Raw genomic sequence first — 14,228 nt, forward strand, 5'->3', positions numbered from 1 at the left:
AATTCCAAAAAAGGGGAGAAAGATGTGGGGAAAAAAAATGACCAAACTTAATGAAAATGTAAACCGAATCTAAGAAGCTCAATGAACCCCCAAAGCCAAAAAATACTAAGAAAACTATACCATGGCACAACTGCTCAAAACCAGTGATGAAAAGAAAATCTTAAAAGCTGCCAGAAAAATTTTTTTAAATGTTATGTACAGAGTAAAAATGATAGCAGACTTATCAAAATAATGCAAGCAAGGAGCACCTGGCTGGCTCAGTCAGTGGAGCATACAACTCTTGATCTCAGGGTTGTTGGTTTGAGCCCCATATTGCATGCAGAGGTTACTTAAAAATAAAATCTTTTAAGAGAGAGAGAAAGGAAGGAAGGAAGGAAGGAAGGAAGAAAGGAAGGAAAGAAAGAAGACAGTGGAATAAAATCTTTAAAGGACAAAGGAAAAGGCTATCACAACTTAGAATTCTAAACAGAGTCAAATATTTTTCCAAAAAGAAGGCAAAATAAAAACTTTTCACACAAACAAAAGTGTAAGGAATTCATCACCTGCAGACTATTATCACAAAGGAACATTAAAGGAGTCCTTCAGGCAGAACCAAAATAATACTGGATGGATAGAAATAACTATCTCTGCAAAGAAATGAGGAGCAGTGGGAAATGATACTACATGGGTAAATGCATGTTTTCTTATTATTATTTAAAAGTCCTTAAAAAAATAACTGCTTAAACAAAATAATATGGTATGGCGTTTACAACATGTATAAGTATGTATGACCAAAAAAGTATAAAGGCTGAGGGGAGAAATGGAAGTACACTGTTATAAAGTTGTTATACAATATGAGAAGTGATACAGTGGTATATCACCTAATAGTAGACTCTGGTAAAGATGTATATTATAAATCTTAAAGCAATCACTATAATAATAAAGAGATGCTAATAAACCAACAAAGGAGATTTCCAAAAGAATCATAAATTTATTCAACTAATACAAGGAAAGCAAAAAAGAGAGAAGAGGGAACTAAAAACAGGGCAAATAGAAAACAAATAGCAAGACAACAGGTTCAAACTTAACTAAATCAATAATGGCATTAAATGTACATTATCCACATATAAATGACTACTTATTGGTCTGAATCTGAACAGAACAATTACAAGTAAGGAGACTGAGTCAGTAATCAAAAGCCTCCCAAGGAGAAAAGTCCAGGACCAGATGGCTTCACTGGTGAATTCTACCAAACATTTAAAGAAAAATAGGGTGCCTGGGTGGCTCAGTTGGTTAAGCAACTGCCTTCGGCTCAGGTCATGATCCCGGAGTCCTGGGATCGAGTCCCACATCAGGCTCCCAGCTCAGCGGGGAGCCCGCTTCTCCCTCCGACCCTCTCCCTTCTCATGCTGTTTCTCTCTCTCTCTCAAATAAATAAATAAATAAATCTTTAAAAAAAAAATAAAGAAAAATAATTACCAACTCTTCTCCAACTCTTCCATATGAGAGAAGAGGGAATACTTCTGAACTCATAAGGCCAGCGTTACCCTGACAGTTAAAAAAAAAAAAAAAAAAAAGAAAGAAAGAAAGGAGAAAAGAAGAAAGAGAAAGAAAAAGAGAGAAAGAAAGAGAGAGAGGTAGCGCCTGGGTGGCTCAGTCGTTAAGCGTCTGCCTTTGGCTCAGGTCATGATCCCACGGTCCTGGGATCAAGCCCCGCATCAGGCTCCCTGCTCCGCGGGATGCCTGCTTCTCCCTCTCCCATTCCCCCTGCTTGTGTTCCCGCTCCCGCTGTGTTTCTCTCTGTCAAATAAATAAACAAAATCTTTAAAAAAAAGAAAAAAAGACAGAGAGAGAGAAAGAAAGAAAGAAAACTATAGAATAATATCCCTGAAGAACATAGATGCAAAAATCCTCAACAAAAGAGCAGCAAACCCAAACTCAACAATGAGTTAAAAGGATCATAGCCACAATTAAGTGGGATTTATTTCAAGCATGGAAAGATGGTTCAACATCCAAAAATCAATGTGATTCACCACATTAACAAAATGAAGGATAAAAATCACATGATCATCTTAATAGATGTAGAAAAAGCATTTGACAAAATTCAACATCCACTTGTAATAAAAACTCCCTACAAACTGGATATATAGGACATGCACCTCCACATAATAAAGGCCATATATGACAAGCCCACAGCTGACACCATACTCAATGGTAAAAAGTTGAAATATTTTCCTCAAAGATCAGGAACAAGATGCCCACTCTTGCTACTTTTATTCAACATTGTATTAGAAGTCCTAGCCAGAGCAATTAGGCAAGAAGTTAAAGGCATCCACATTTGAAAGGAAGATGTAAAGCTGTCTCTATTTGCAGATGACCTATTCTTTTTTTTTTTTTTTAAAGATTTTATTTATTTGACAGAGAGAGACACAGTGAGAGAGGGAACACAAGCAGAGGCAGAGGGAGAGGGAGAAGCAGACTCCCCGCTGAGCAGGGAGCCCGATGCGGGGCTCGATCCCAGGACCCTGGGATCATGACCTGAGCCGAAGGCAGACGCTTAACGACTGAGCCACCCAGGCGCCCCCAGATGACCTATTCTTATACATAGAAAACTCTAATGACTCCACCAAAAAACTGTTAAAACTAATAAATTCATTAAAGTTGCAGGATACAAAATCAGTATACAAAATTCAGTTGCATTTCTATATACTAACAATGAGCCATGAGAATAACAATGAGCCATGAGAAAGAGAAATTAAGAAAACAAACCTAGGGGCCCCTGGCTAGCTCAATCAGTACAGCATGCAATTCTTGATCTGAGAGTTGTGAGTTCAAGCCCCATGTTGGGTGTACAGCTTACTTGAAAAAAAATTTTTTTTTTACAATTCCATCAAAAGAAAAATACCGAGGAATAAATTTAAGTAAGGAGGTAAAAGATCCATACACAAAAAACTATAGGATACTGATGAAAGAAATTGAAGAAGACACAAATAAATACATTCCATACTCACAGATTGGAAGACTTAAAAGTTAAAGTGTCCACACTACCCAAAGCAATCTAAAGATTCAATGCAATCCCTATTAAAATCCCAATGGCATTTTTCACAAAAATACAAAAAATAAACCTAAAATTTGTATGGAACCAAAAAGTACCTCAAGCAACCAAAGCAATCTGGAGAAAGAACAAAGCTGGAGGCATCACACTCCCTGATTTCAAGCTCTATTACAAAGCTAAAGTAATCAAAACAGTATGATATTTGCATAAAAACAGATACACAGATCAATGGAACAGAATTGAGGGAAATAAACCAATGCATAAATGGTCAATTAATTTACACCAAAGGAGCCAAGAATACACAACAGGAAAAAGATAATCGGTGTTGGGGAAACTGGACAGCCACATGCAAAAGAATGAAACTGGACCCCTATGTTACAACATATACAAAAATTAATTAAAAGTAAATTAAAGACTTACACTAAGACCTGAAACCACAAAACTCCTAGAAAAGCACATAATTGGTAAGCTCCTTGACACTGGTCCTGATGACTGTTTGGATTTCACAACAAAAAGGCAATAAAAGCAAAAATACACTTGATCTTAGCCAAAAGGCCGAGAAGCGATAATAAAAGCAAAAATAAACAACCAGGGTGCCTGGGTGGCTCAGTTGTATGATCCCAGGGTCCTGGGATCAAACCCTGCATTGGGCTCCCTGCTCTGCGGGAAATCTGCTTCTCCCTCTCCCACTCCCCCTGCTTGTGTTCCCTCTCTCGCTGTGTCTCTCTCTGTCAAATAAATAAAATCTTTTAAAAAAATAAAAAATAAACAACCAAATTACATCAAACTAATAGGCTTCTGCACAGCAAAGCATCAACAAAATGAAAAGGCAACCCTCAGAATGGAGAAGATATCTGCAAATCATGTATCTGATAAGGGGTTAATATCCAAAATATATAAAGAACTCATTCAATTCAATAGCAAAATAACAAAGAATCCAATTTAAAAATAGACAGAAGATCTGAATAGACATTTTTCCAAAGACATACAGATGGCCAACAGGTACATGAAAAGGTGCTCAACATCACTAATCATCAGGGAAATGCAAATCCAAAACACAGTGAGATATCATCTCACACCTGTTAGAATGTCTATTTTCAAAAAGAAGTTAAGTATTGGCAAGGATGTGGAGAAAAGGGAACCTGTGTACATTGTTCGTGGGAATGTAAATCAGTACAGCCACTGTGGAAAACAGTTGGGAGATTCTTCAAAAAATTAAAAACAGAACTACCATATGATCTAGCAATTCCACTTCTGGGTATATATCTGAAGGAAATGAAATCACTACCTCAAAGAGGTACTTGCATCCCCTCATTCACTACAGCATTATTTATAATAGCCAAGACATGGAAACAACTTCAGTTATTCCAATGGATGAATAAAGAAAATGTAATGTGTGTGCATGTATACATGCACATGCACATACATCCTACACTTATATATACAATGGAGTATTAGTCAGCCACAAAAACAGAAAAAGAAAATCCTGCCATTTGCTACATTATATTAAATGAAATGGCAGAGAAAGACAAATACTATATGATTTCCCTTATATGTGAAAATAAAAAAAAAAAAACTTCATAAAACATAACAGAATGGGGGTTGCCTGAGGCAAGAGGTGGGGGAAATGGGTGAAGGTGGTCAAAAGGTATAAACTTCCACTTATAAGACAAATAAGTTCTGGGTATATAACGAAGAGCACAGTAACAAAAAAAAGAATGTACATCATCCAAACATTTTAATTAAAAGGCCAATTTCCAAAGCAAAGAATATTACTGGGGAGAAAGAGATCATTTCATAACGATGAAAGAATCAATTTAGGGGCACCTGGGTGGCTCAGTCCATAAAGCAACTGCCTTCGGTTCAGGTCATGATCTCCAGGTCCTGGGATTGAGCCGCACTTTGGGCTCTCTGCTCAGCAGGTAGTCTGCTTCTCCCTCCCCGTTTGTGCAGGCATGCACACATGCTCTCTCTCTCCCTCTCAAATAAAATCTTAAAAAAAAAAGAAAAAAAGAATCAATTTATCAAGGGGAAAGAATAATCCTAAATGTTTTGGCACCTAATAAGAGAACTCTAAAATACATTCAGCAAAATCTGATAGAACTGCAAAAAGAAACAGACAAACCCACAATTTCAATCAGAAACTTCAGCACTCCCTCTCAATATTGATAAAAACAAGTAGACAGCAATTCAGCAAGGATACAGGAGTCTTTAACAACGCTATCAAACAACTTGTCCTAATTGACATTTTTAGAGCATTCAACCCAAGAACAGCAGAATATGTATTGTTTTCAAGTGCAAATTGAACATGTATCAAGTTAGAACATATGTGGGACTATCAAATCAATTTTAAAGAAATCAAGTCATGAAATATGTTGCCTGACTATAATGCAACTAAATTAGAAATCAGTAACAATTATCTGAGTAATCCACAAATATTTGAAGCTAAAGAACACAATCGTAAATAACCAATGGATCAAAGAAGAAACCAAAAAGGCAAGGTAGAATGTACTATGGATCTCACTGAAAATGTGAATACAAAATACCATAATTTGTGGGATACTACTTAGGAAAAATTTGTATCACCAAATGCCTACAGTGGGAAGAAAAAAGGTCTCAAATCAGTAATCTCAATTTACATTTTAAGAAACTAGAAAAAGAGCAAATTAAATCCAAGCCAAAAAAAAAAAAAAGAAATAATCAAGAGATCAAAGCAGAGATCAATGAAATAAAAATGGAAAAACAGAAAATCAGTAAAGCCACAAGCTGGTTCTTTTAGATTAATAAGAGTGATAAGCCTCCAGTCATTCCGATCAGGAAAAGACAAATTATCAATATCAAGTTTAAGAGAGGTGACATCACCACAGATTCTACAGACATCAAAAGGATAATAAGGGAGTATTATGAACCACTTTATGCCTATAAATTTGACAACTTATATGAAATAAAACTTCCTTGAAAAAAAAAAAACTACCAATGCTCACTCAAGAAGAAATGGATAACATGAACAGCCGTCTTCCTAATAAAATAGTTAAAAACATGGCTTCAAAGAAAACTGTAGATCCAGATGGCTTCACTGGTGAATTCCACCAAACATTTAAGTAAAAAATAATTCTACATGAATACTTCTCAATTAATACTATAAGGCTAGCATTACCTGATATCAAAACCAAAAACATTACAAGAAAAGAGAAGTGCAGGCCAATATCCCTCATGAACATAAATATAAAAATTATAAACAAAATTTTAGCATATCAAACCCAACAATATATAAAAATGACAATACATCATGACCAAGTGAGGTTTAATCCCAGGACTGCAGAACTGACTAACATTTGAAATCAATGACTATAATTCATCAGATTCATAAATGAAAAACAGATCTGTTCATCTCAGTAGTAGAAAAAGCATTTAACAAATCCAACATCCATTCCTGATCCAAACTCTCAGCAAAAAATGAAACTTTCTTAACATGATAAAAGGCATCATGTTGTATGATAAAAAAACTGATTGTTTTACTCTTAAGATCAGGAACAATACAAGGATGCCCACTCTCACCATTTCTATTCTACACTGTGCTAAGCGTTCTAGTCAGTTCAATAAGCCAAGAAAAAAATAAACAAAAGCATCCACGTTGGAAAGGAAGAAATAAAATGATTTTTATTCAGACGACACTGTCTATGTAAAAAACCCAATGGAATCTACAAAAAATTAATATGAACATGTGAGTTTAGCAATACTAAGTGAGTTTAGCAAGACTAAGTGAGTTAGCAAGATTTCAGGATACAAGCTCAATACACAAAAATCAGGGGCACCCAGCTAACTCAGTAGGAAGAACATGTGATTACTGATTTGGGGGTCATGAGTTCAAGCCCTACAACAGGTGTAGAGATTACTAAAAAAAGAAAAAAAAAAAGCAACACTTTAAAAAAATTGTATTTCCATACACTAGCAAAGAAATGGATATAAAAATACCATTTACAACAGCATCAAAAGTAGAAAATATTTAGGGATAAGTGACAGAAAATGTGTAAGACCTGTACATTAAAAACTACTAAACACTGCCAAGAGAAATTAAAAAAGCCCTATGTAAATGGAGAAACATATCTTGTTCATGAGTTAGAGAACTCAATATTGTTGTCTATTCCCCGCCCCCCCAAATTGACCAAGAGAGCCACCATAATCCTAATCAATATCCCTGGAGGAATTTTTTTTTTTAAGAAACTGACAATCTAATCTTAAAACTCATATGGAAATGCAAAGGACCTGATACAACCCCCACCACCCCCACCTCCAAAAAAACCTTTGAAAAGGAAGAACAAAATTGTAGGAAGGAACAACACTACCTGATTTCAAGATTTATTGTTACAGTAAAAAACAACAACAAAAACTGTGTGTGTGCGCGTGTGTGTGTGTGAACACATACAGAGAAAGAGGGAGAGAGAGAGGAGAAAGTGAATAAGAGAGAAGAGGGAAAGGGAGGGGTCTTGGCTCTAACACAAACAAACAGATCACTGGAACAAAATAGAAATTCCAGAAATAGGCCCTCACATATATAGACAAATGAGTTTTGGAAAAAGTGCAAAGGCAATTCAGTGGAGAAAGGGCTGTCTTTTTCAACAAATGGTGCTGGAGCAATTGAATATCCATTGCACAAAAAAAAAAAAAAAAAAAAAGTCAATCCATACCTTAAACCATATTTACAAAGTTAACTCAATAGATCCTAAAATTACAAAATTTCTTGAAGAAAGGATAGCAGAAGCTCTTTGTGACTTCAGCTTAGGCCAAGATTTAGATCTAACATCAAAAGAATAAACCATAAGAGACAAAATTGATATATGGACTTAATCAAAATTAAGAATTCCTACTCCTTCAAAGAAAATATTAAGAAATTTAAAAGACAATCCAAAGACTGGGAAAAAAGATCTCTGCAAATCATGTATCTAATAAAGTACTTGTATTCAAAGAATATAAAGAATTTTCAAAACTGAATGAAAAAATTTGAATAGACACTTCAAAGAAGTTATACAATGGAAAAATAAGCACATGAAAAGAAGCTCAACCTTATTAGATATCAGAGAAACAATTACAACTACTACATATTTATTACAGTGGTTGAAATTAAAAAGACCGGCCATACCAAGTGGTGTTGGTACTTCTGTGGAGGAAATGGAACTCTCATACCCTGCTAGTAAGAATGTAAAATTATAAAAAACAGTATGGCAGTTTCTTATAAATTTAAACACACAACTATGTGATCCAGCCATTCCACTCCTAGGTATTTATCCAAGAGAGAAAAAAGCATGTGTCTATAAACAAGTACACCTCACAGCAGCTTTATGTGTAATAGCCCAAAACTGCAAATGCATATGTCCATCAACAGGTGAATGGATTATCAAATTGTGGCATATCCAAACAATGGGATACTACTCAGCAACAAAGCAATATACTCCCAACACACCATAGATGAACTTCAAATAAGGCTGAATAAAAGAAACCAAACAAAAAAGAGTAAATACTGTGTAATTCCATATGTACGTACGTGTACACACACACACATAACTGTGTAATTCCATACACACACACATACAAAGTTTTGCCCAAGGGAAGGTGGGGGGGGATGGGGTGCATGCAGGGGTGGGAGAAAGGGATTACCAAGGAGCAAAAGGAAACTTTGGGAGGCTATAGATAAAATTGCTACCTGGAATGTCTGGCTATGTCCCTAATCTTAACTGCCATGATGGCTTCACAAGGTATATATGTGATGTCAAAATTATTCAATTGCATGCTTTAAATATGTGCAATTTATTGTATACCAATTCTATATCGATAAAGCTATTAGAATGATCCAACAAAAATCAGTGTATTTATTAACTGAATAAGAACTCTTATTTTTAAATCATCACGACTGAACCTACCTAGCCACAGAAGAAAATTAACATTTAGTCAATATCCACTATATGCAGGCATTGTTAGCTACCTTACATGTGCTAACTTAGTGTATTATCTCAAGGCTTGTAGTTGAAAAAACGGGGACGGGAAGAGAAGAGATAACATAAAACTTTTGAAACTAGACAAGGCTTTATTTCTGTTTTTTAAAAATTCTAACTCCCAGTTTCTACAAATAAAATATATAGCAGTATCAATAAACACAGCAGATTTAAATCTAAGTCCTTCAGAGTCAAGTTCTAAAATTCAGCTGGAATGTCTCATGTGTCCCTTAGGAACACATGGCAGGAAAAAGGTTTAGACTGGATGTTTAAATTATGTTCTCATATATTTGGATGCACTGAATTCTCTCTAAATACCCTGAATGAATGGCAATTCATTTTAAGGGTTAAAAATATAGTTCAGATGGAACCAATCAAAAATAAAAATCCTGTGTAACTGGCAATGCCCACTTTGCAAACTAGTTTCCTCACAATGTTTTTAGGTAAAACTCGCACCTACTTCCAGAAAAGATTTGAAATGGGGCACCAAGCATCTGCCTTCAGCTCAGGTCAGGATCCCAGGGTCCTGGGATCGAGCCTGACATCGGGCTCCCTGTTCTGCAGGAAGCCTGCTTCTCCCTCTCCCACTCCCCCTGCTTGTGTTCCCTCTCTCGCTGTGTATCTCTCTCTGTCAAATAAATAAATAAATAAAACATTTTAAAAAAATAAATACAGGATTTGAAATGGCTCTTCCATCTGCAAAATAAGGTACCTGATTGGTGGACCTCTAAGACACCTTATAGTTTTTGTCACTCTGCTTTTTCACAGTCATTTTCTTAGGAATTACATTAACCATATTTCAAACAAAATAACTGTAACCATTTAAAGCTACAGAATATTTTATTCAATTAATTAATATAGTAGAACCAATGTACATTTGTTTTCGTTTTGTTGTTTTTGTTTCAAGTTTTTATTTAAATTCTAGTTAGTTAGGGCACCTGGGTGGCTCAGTTGGTTAAGCAACTGCCTTCGGCTCAGGTCATGATCCTGGAGTCCCTGGATCGAGTCCCGCATCGGGCTCCCTGCTCGGCAGGGAGTCTGCTTCTCCCTCTGACCCTCCTCCCTCTCATGCTCTCTGTCTCTCATTCTCTCTCTCTCAAATAAATAAATAAAAATCTTTAAAAAAAAAAAAAAATTCTAGTTAGTTAACATATACTGTAACTATAGTTTCAGGAGAATTTAGTGATTCATCACTTACATACAATACCCAGTGCTCATCACAACACATGCCCTCCTTAATACCCATCACCCATTTAGCCCATCCCCCCAGCCACCACCCCTCCAGCCACCCTCAGTTTGTTCTCCATTGTTAAGAGTCTCTTTTATGGTTTGCCTCCCTCTTTTTTTTTTCTTTCCCCCTACGTTCATCTGTTTTGTTTCTTAAATTCCACACAAGAGTGAAATCATATGGTATTTGTCTTTCTCTGACTGACTTAATTTGCTTAGCATAATATACTTTAGCTCCATCCACATTGTTGCAAGTGGCAAGATTTCATTCTTTTTTATGGCTGAGTAATATTCCACTTTATCCATTTATCAGTCAATGGACATTTAGGTCCTTTCCATAACAAGTACAACATCTGGAGATCCATCTTTTACTCCATTATTTTGACAAGGTTTCTAAATCTCAGCACTACATTTAGAGCTAGAATATTGTTGTGATGTATTATCCTGAACAATGTAAGATATTTAGCAGCATATCTGCAACCCACTAGATGCCAGTAGCCTCTCCCCCTATTTGTGACAACCAAAAGTATCTCCAGACATTGCTAATATTGCCAGAGGGACAAAACTGTCCCTGGTTGAGAACTACTGGTCTAAAACTACTGAAGTGTAAAAAGAGACAAACCAAAAAAAAAAAAATATATATATATATATATATGAACTGGAACGCACTCATGAACTGGAAGGGAGGGGCAGAAGGACAATCTCAAGAAGGCTCCAAGCTCAGTGGAGCCCGATGTGGGGCTCAATCCCACAACCCTGAGATCATGACCTGAGCTGAAATCAAGATTCAGATGCCAACTGACTGAGCCACCCAGGCGCCCCCACCCCAAAAAAACAGACTCTTAACTATAGAGAACAAACATGTTTACTGGGGAGGTGGGTGGGGGAGATGGACGAAATAGGTGAAGGAGATTAAGAGTACACTTACCTTGATGAGAACTGAGTAGTATATGGAATTGGTGAATCACTATATTATACACCTGAAACTAGTATAACACTGTATGTTAACTACACTGGAATTAAAATAAAACATAATAATATATTAAAAATAAATAAATAAAAATAAGAGTACTGAAGTGCTGTAATCTCTGTATGGACCTCATCCACTGACAGGGCAGTATTCTCTATTTGAAGGTTCTTAAGGATATTTTAAGTGTTTATATATAGTATATGCTCCATTTTTTAAAAGCCCATAAATTAATAGAAAACAAAGAGGTTTTTTATTATTGTTTTGTTTTCAAACCAAGGAAGCTAGACCCTACAAAATATCTAACACGTCTAGCCTCTTAATTTAGACCATGTCACACAGATGGAAAAAACTTTTATACCCAAGAAGTATGTATGAACCATTCCCTAACCACTCTGTAACTAAAGAATACAGCAGTTAATTTAGGAAATGTCAATACTCTATTGGAACTCAACTTTATAGCTCTGACTTTACTCAACCTACAGTTTGTCCCAAGTAGGTGTCAAATTCCATTAAGTCTCCAATTTTAAACGACCATCATCTGTGAACAGCTACATTCACACACTTTCTCTGTTGCACTCTCTCAGCCAAACCTTTTCTTCAATGACTTAACTCTCAAGTAGAATGAAAATAAAAAGATCACAGTCTCAACTATATTTAGAAGATTTATATTTTTTTGAAAACTGGATCTCTTTTTATACCGCTAAACTGGATTTAATTGTTTTCTTACTCCACAGAAAGAAATACAACTTACTTGTGATAAAGATTTGCTGTCATAAATGTAGGAAGAGTAAAAAAACAAACTGGAGATATGAAATCTGGGCTCCAGTTCTGGCCTCCTAGTAGCTGGATGACTACTTAACATTCCCAAACCTCAGCTTTGTCACTTGTAAAATACGGAGTATAATAATATCTACCTCTATAGTTACTGTGAGGATTAATTATAATTTATGTGAAATCATTTTGTAAACCATACAAATGGTGCTGGTAGTATCCTGATGGTATGAATAAACAACAGAGAAACACACAGCTCAAATACAGGACTTACTTACATCACTAATTAAACGTCACTTTTCAGAAAAACACTCATTAAAAAGAGAGCTTAGGATAATAAACTCTGAACTAGGATTTAGGCATCTGGGTTCTAAACTTAGTCCTGCCAATAACTCTCTCTACCAACACAAGCAAAGTAACTTTCCTTTTCACCTCAAATTCCATCTAAAAAGATCAAAGTCCTGGACCGGGTGTTCCATAAATATCATTACAGCCCTTATCAGCCTATATGAAATGAGCAAGTATTCAAAAGATTCGTTTAACCCTATTGCCACAACTCGGAGCACTATTTGGTCTGCTAGCCAAAGAGATGTAGAGGGCAACAGAGGGTAAGAAAATCTTAACTAAATAAAACCAGAATTGTATGCAATTTTCGAGAAGCAAAGGAAGTTATAAACTACTTTGTTTTCTGTAATTAATAATAATCTTCCCTCTAAGTGACAGTAATGATGAACAAGGTACTTTAACAGAAGGGCGGGGCTCTTGCCCTAAGATTTTTGGAAACCAGCCACTTCCCAGAGGTGTAACTGCTTCCTCGCCCTCAGTAGCCAAGAAACTTGAAAGATTAAGGTTTATACTGTTGAGTTTAGGGTTTTTTTTTCCCCCCACTTGGATGGGGACGGCGGTAGTTACCTGACATACATATTCTATAAACACCATTATCGACAACACCAAGCCTCCGGAAAGTCTAAAAAAGATCTAAGTTTTTAGAGTAATGCTCGTTTGTAAAAATGAGCTCGGACTATTAACTCAAAATTAGGTAACCCTGTGTCGGCGGTGATTAGTATCTGTCAACTGCCAAGTTTTACCTTCCCCAAATTACCCGCCCTCCCGGGTCTCTGCGGAGGCGACGCCTCGCCCTCTATTCCCGCACAGCGCCAGGGAGGGCGGGAGAGTCCCCAGGGGCTCCCAGAGACTGGAAGGCCTTTGGGCGCCACCACCCCTCGCTCCTCACCGATGACGATGCGCAGGTGCTTGAGACGGGTCAGCGCGTCCTTCTTGGTGTCCAGCACCTTCTGGGTAGACTTCTTCACGTCCCCGTGCGGCTTCTTGGAGAACATCCTGCCGCTACCGCTGCCGCCGCCACGGCCGACTCCGGCCCCCTCCCGGTCCGGCCCCGGCCCCGGCCCCGGCGGCGGAAAGTGGAGAGAGTGGGCGGGGAGGATACTAGCGTAAGCAGCTCATTCACTCCCCAGGCTTGCGGGCCCCAGCGCAGCCGACTCCGCTCACATCCAGGCCAGAGCCGCCACCGCCACCCGCGTCGCGCTGCGGCTGCAAGGCACCTTCGGTTCCGGCTCCAATATGGCGGATCCCCTCTCCCAGTCCTGCACGGAGCGGGGGAGAGCCGGCAGGTCGGTCGCCGCCGCCTCCGCTGCCTCCTGAAGCCGCCGCTCGCAGCCACAGGCCGGGGCCCGGGACCCGGAGCCGCGGAGGTGGGGCTCTCGGCGGCAGCAGCACAACTCCTCTCCCTGAGGCCCCCTTAAGGTTAAAGCTTCTTTAGCAGCTTAGACCCTGCATAGGCCGAAAGGGAGCCGAGTGCGGTGATGAGGTTTCACGACTCTGCCGTCGGTGGCGAATGGTCCCCGTGGCAACCGCCTTCTGACGTCAAGGCTTCTTGACGTCATGCCAGCGTGAGCTCATCTGTGGCATTACCCACCTTTGGTTTCCTGTGTAAGCCGCCAAAGGAGGAGCCCAAGAAAGTCAAGGAAGGGAATTGTTCCGCGCCATTGTAAGCGAAAGGACTCCTGGCCAAACTCCCAGAGTGCTGCCGTATAGTTTTTGTTTAAAAAGGTCCTTCTTTCATTTCCTAAGTTGAATTTTGTTTAAAAGATTTTTTTTGGTTTTGCAAAGTGATAATGGACAGGTTATTGTAGTTCTTTTTAAGATTTTATTTATTTATGTGACAGACACCGCGAGAGAGGGAACACAAGCAGGGGGAGTGGGAGAAGGAGAAGCA

The 14,228-nt window shown here is 38.0% G+C and overlaps 1 protein-coding gene across 8 annotated transcripts in view; it reads right to left on the bottom strand.

The window, feature by feature from the left end:
• RALGAPA1 (Ral GTPase activating protein catalytic subunit alpha 1) overlaps window positions 1–13,857 on the bottom strand; it is a 247,809-nt gene extending 233,952 nt beyond the window's left edge. For 3 of the 8 annotated variants that reach the window (XM_078053575.1, XM_078053573.1, XM_078053574.1), the window contains exon 1: window positions 13,227–13,857. In XM_078053575.1, the coding sequence (XP_077909701.1) occupies window positions 13,227–13,332 (106 nt within the window). In that variant the 5' untranslated portion in view covers window positions 13,333–13,857. The remainder of the gene's footprint in view (window positions 1–13,226) is intronic. The other 5 variants (XM_078053578.1, XM_078053576.1, XM_036101987.2 and 2 more) reach the window with 3 other exon arrangements.
• Between the last annotated feature and the right edge of the window lie 371 nt (window positions 13,858–14,228).

This window comes from Halichoerus grypus, chromosome 8, assembly GCF_964656455.1.
Source record: "Halichoerus grypus chromosome 8, mHalGry1.hap1.1, whole genome shotgun sequence".
NCBI lineage: Eukaryota > Metazoa > Chordata > Mammalia > Carnivora > Phocidae > Halichoerus > Halichoerus grypus.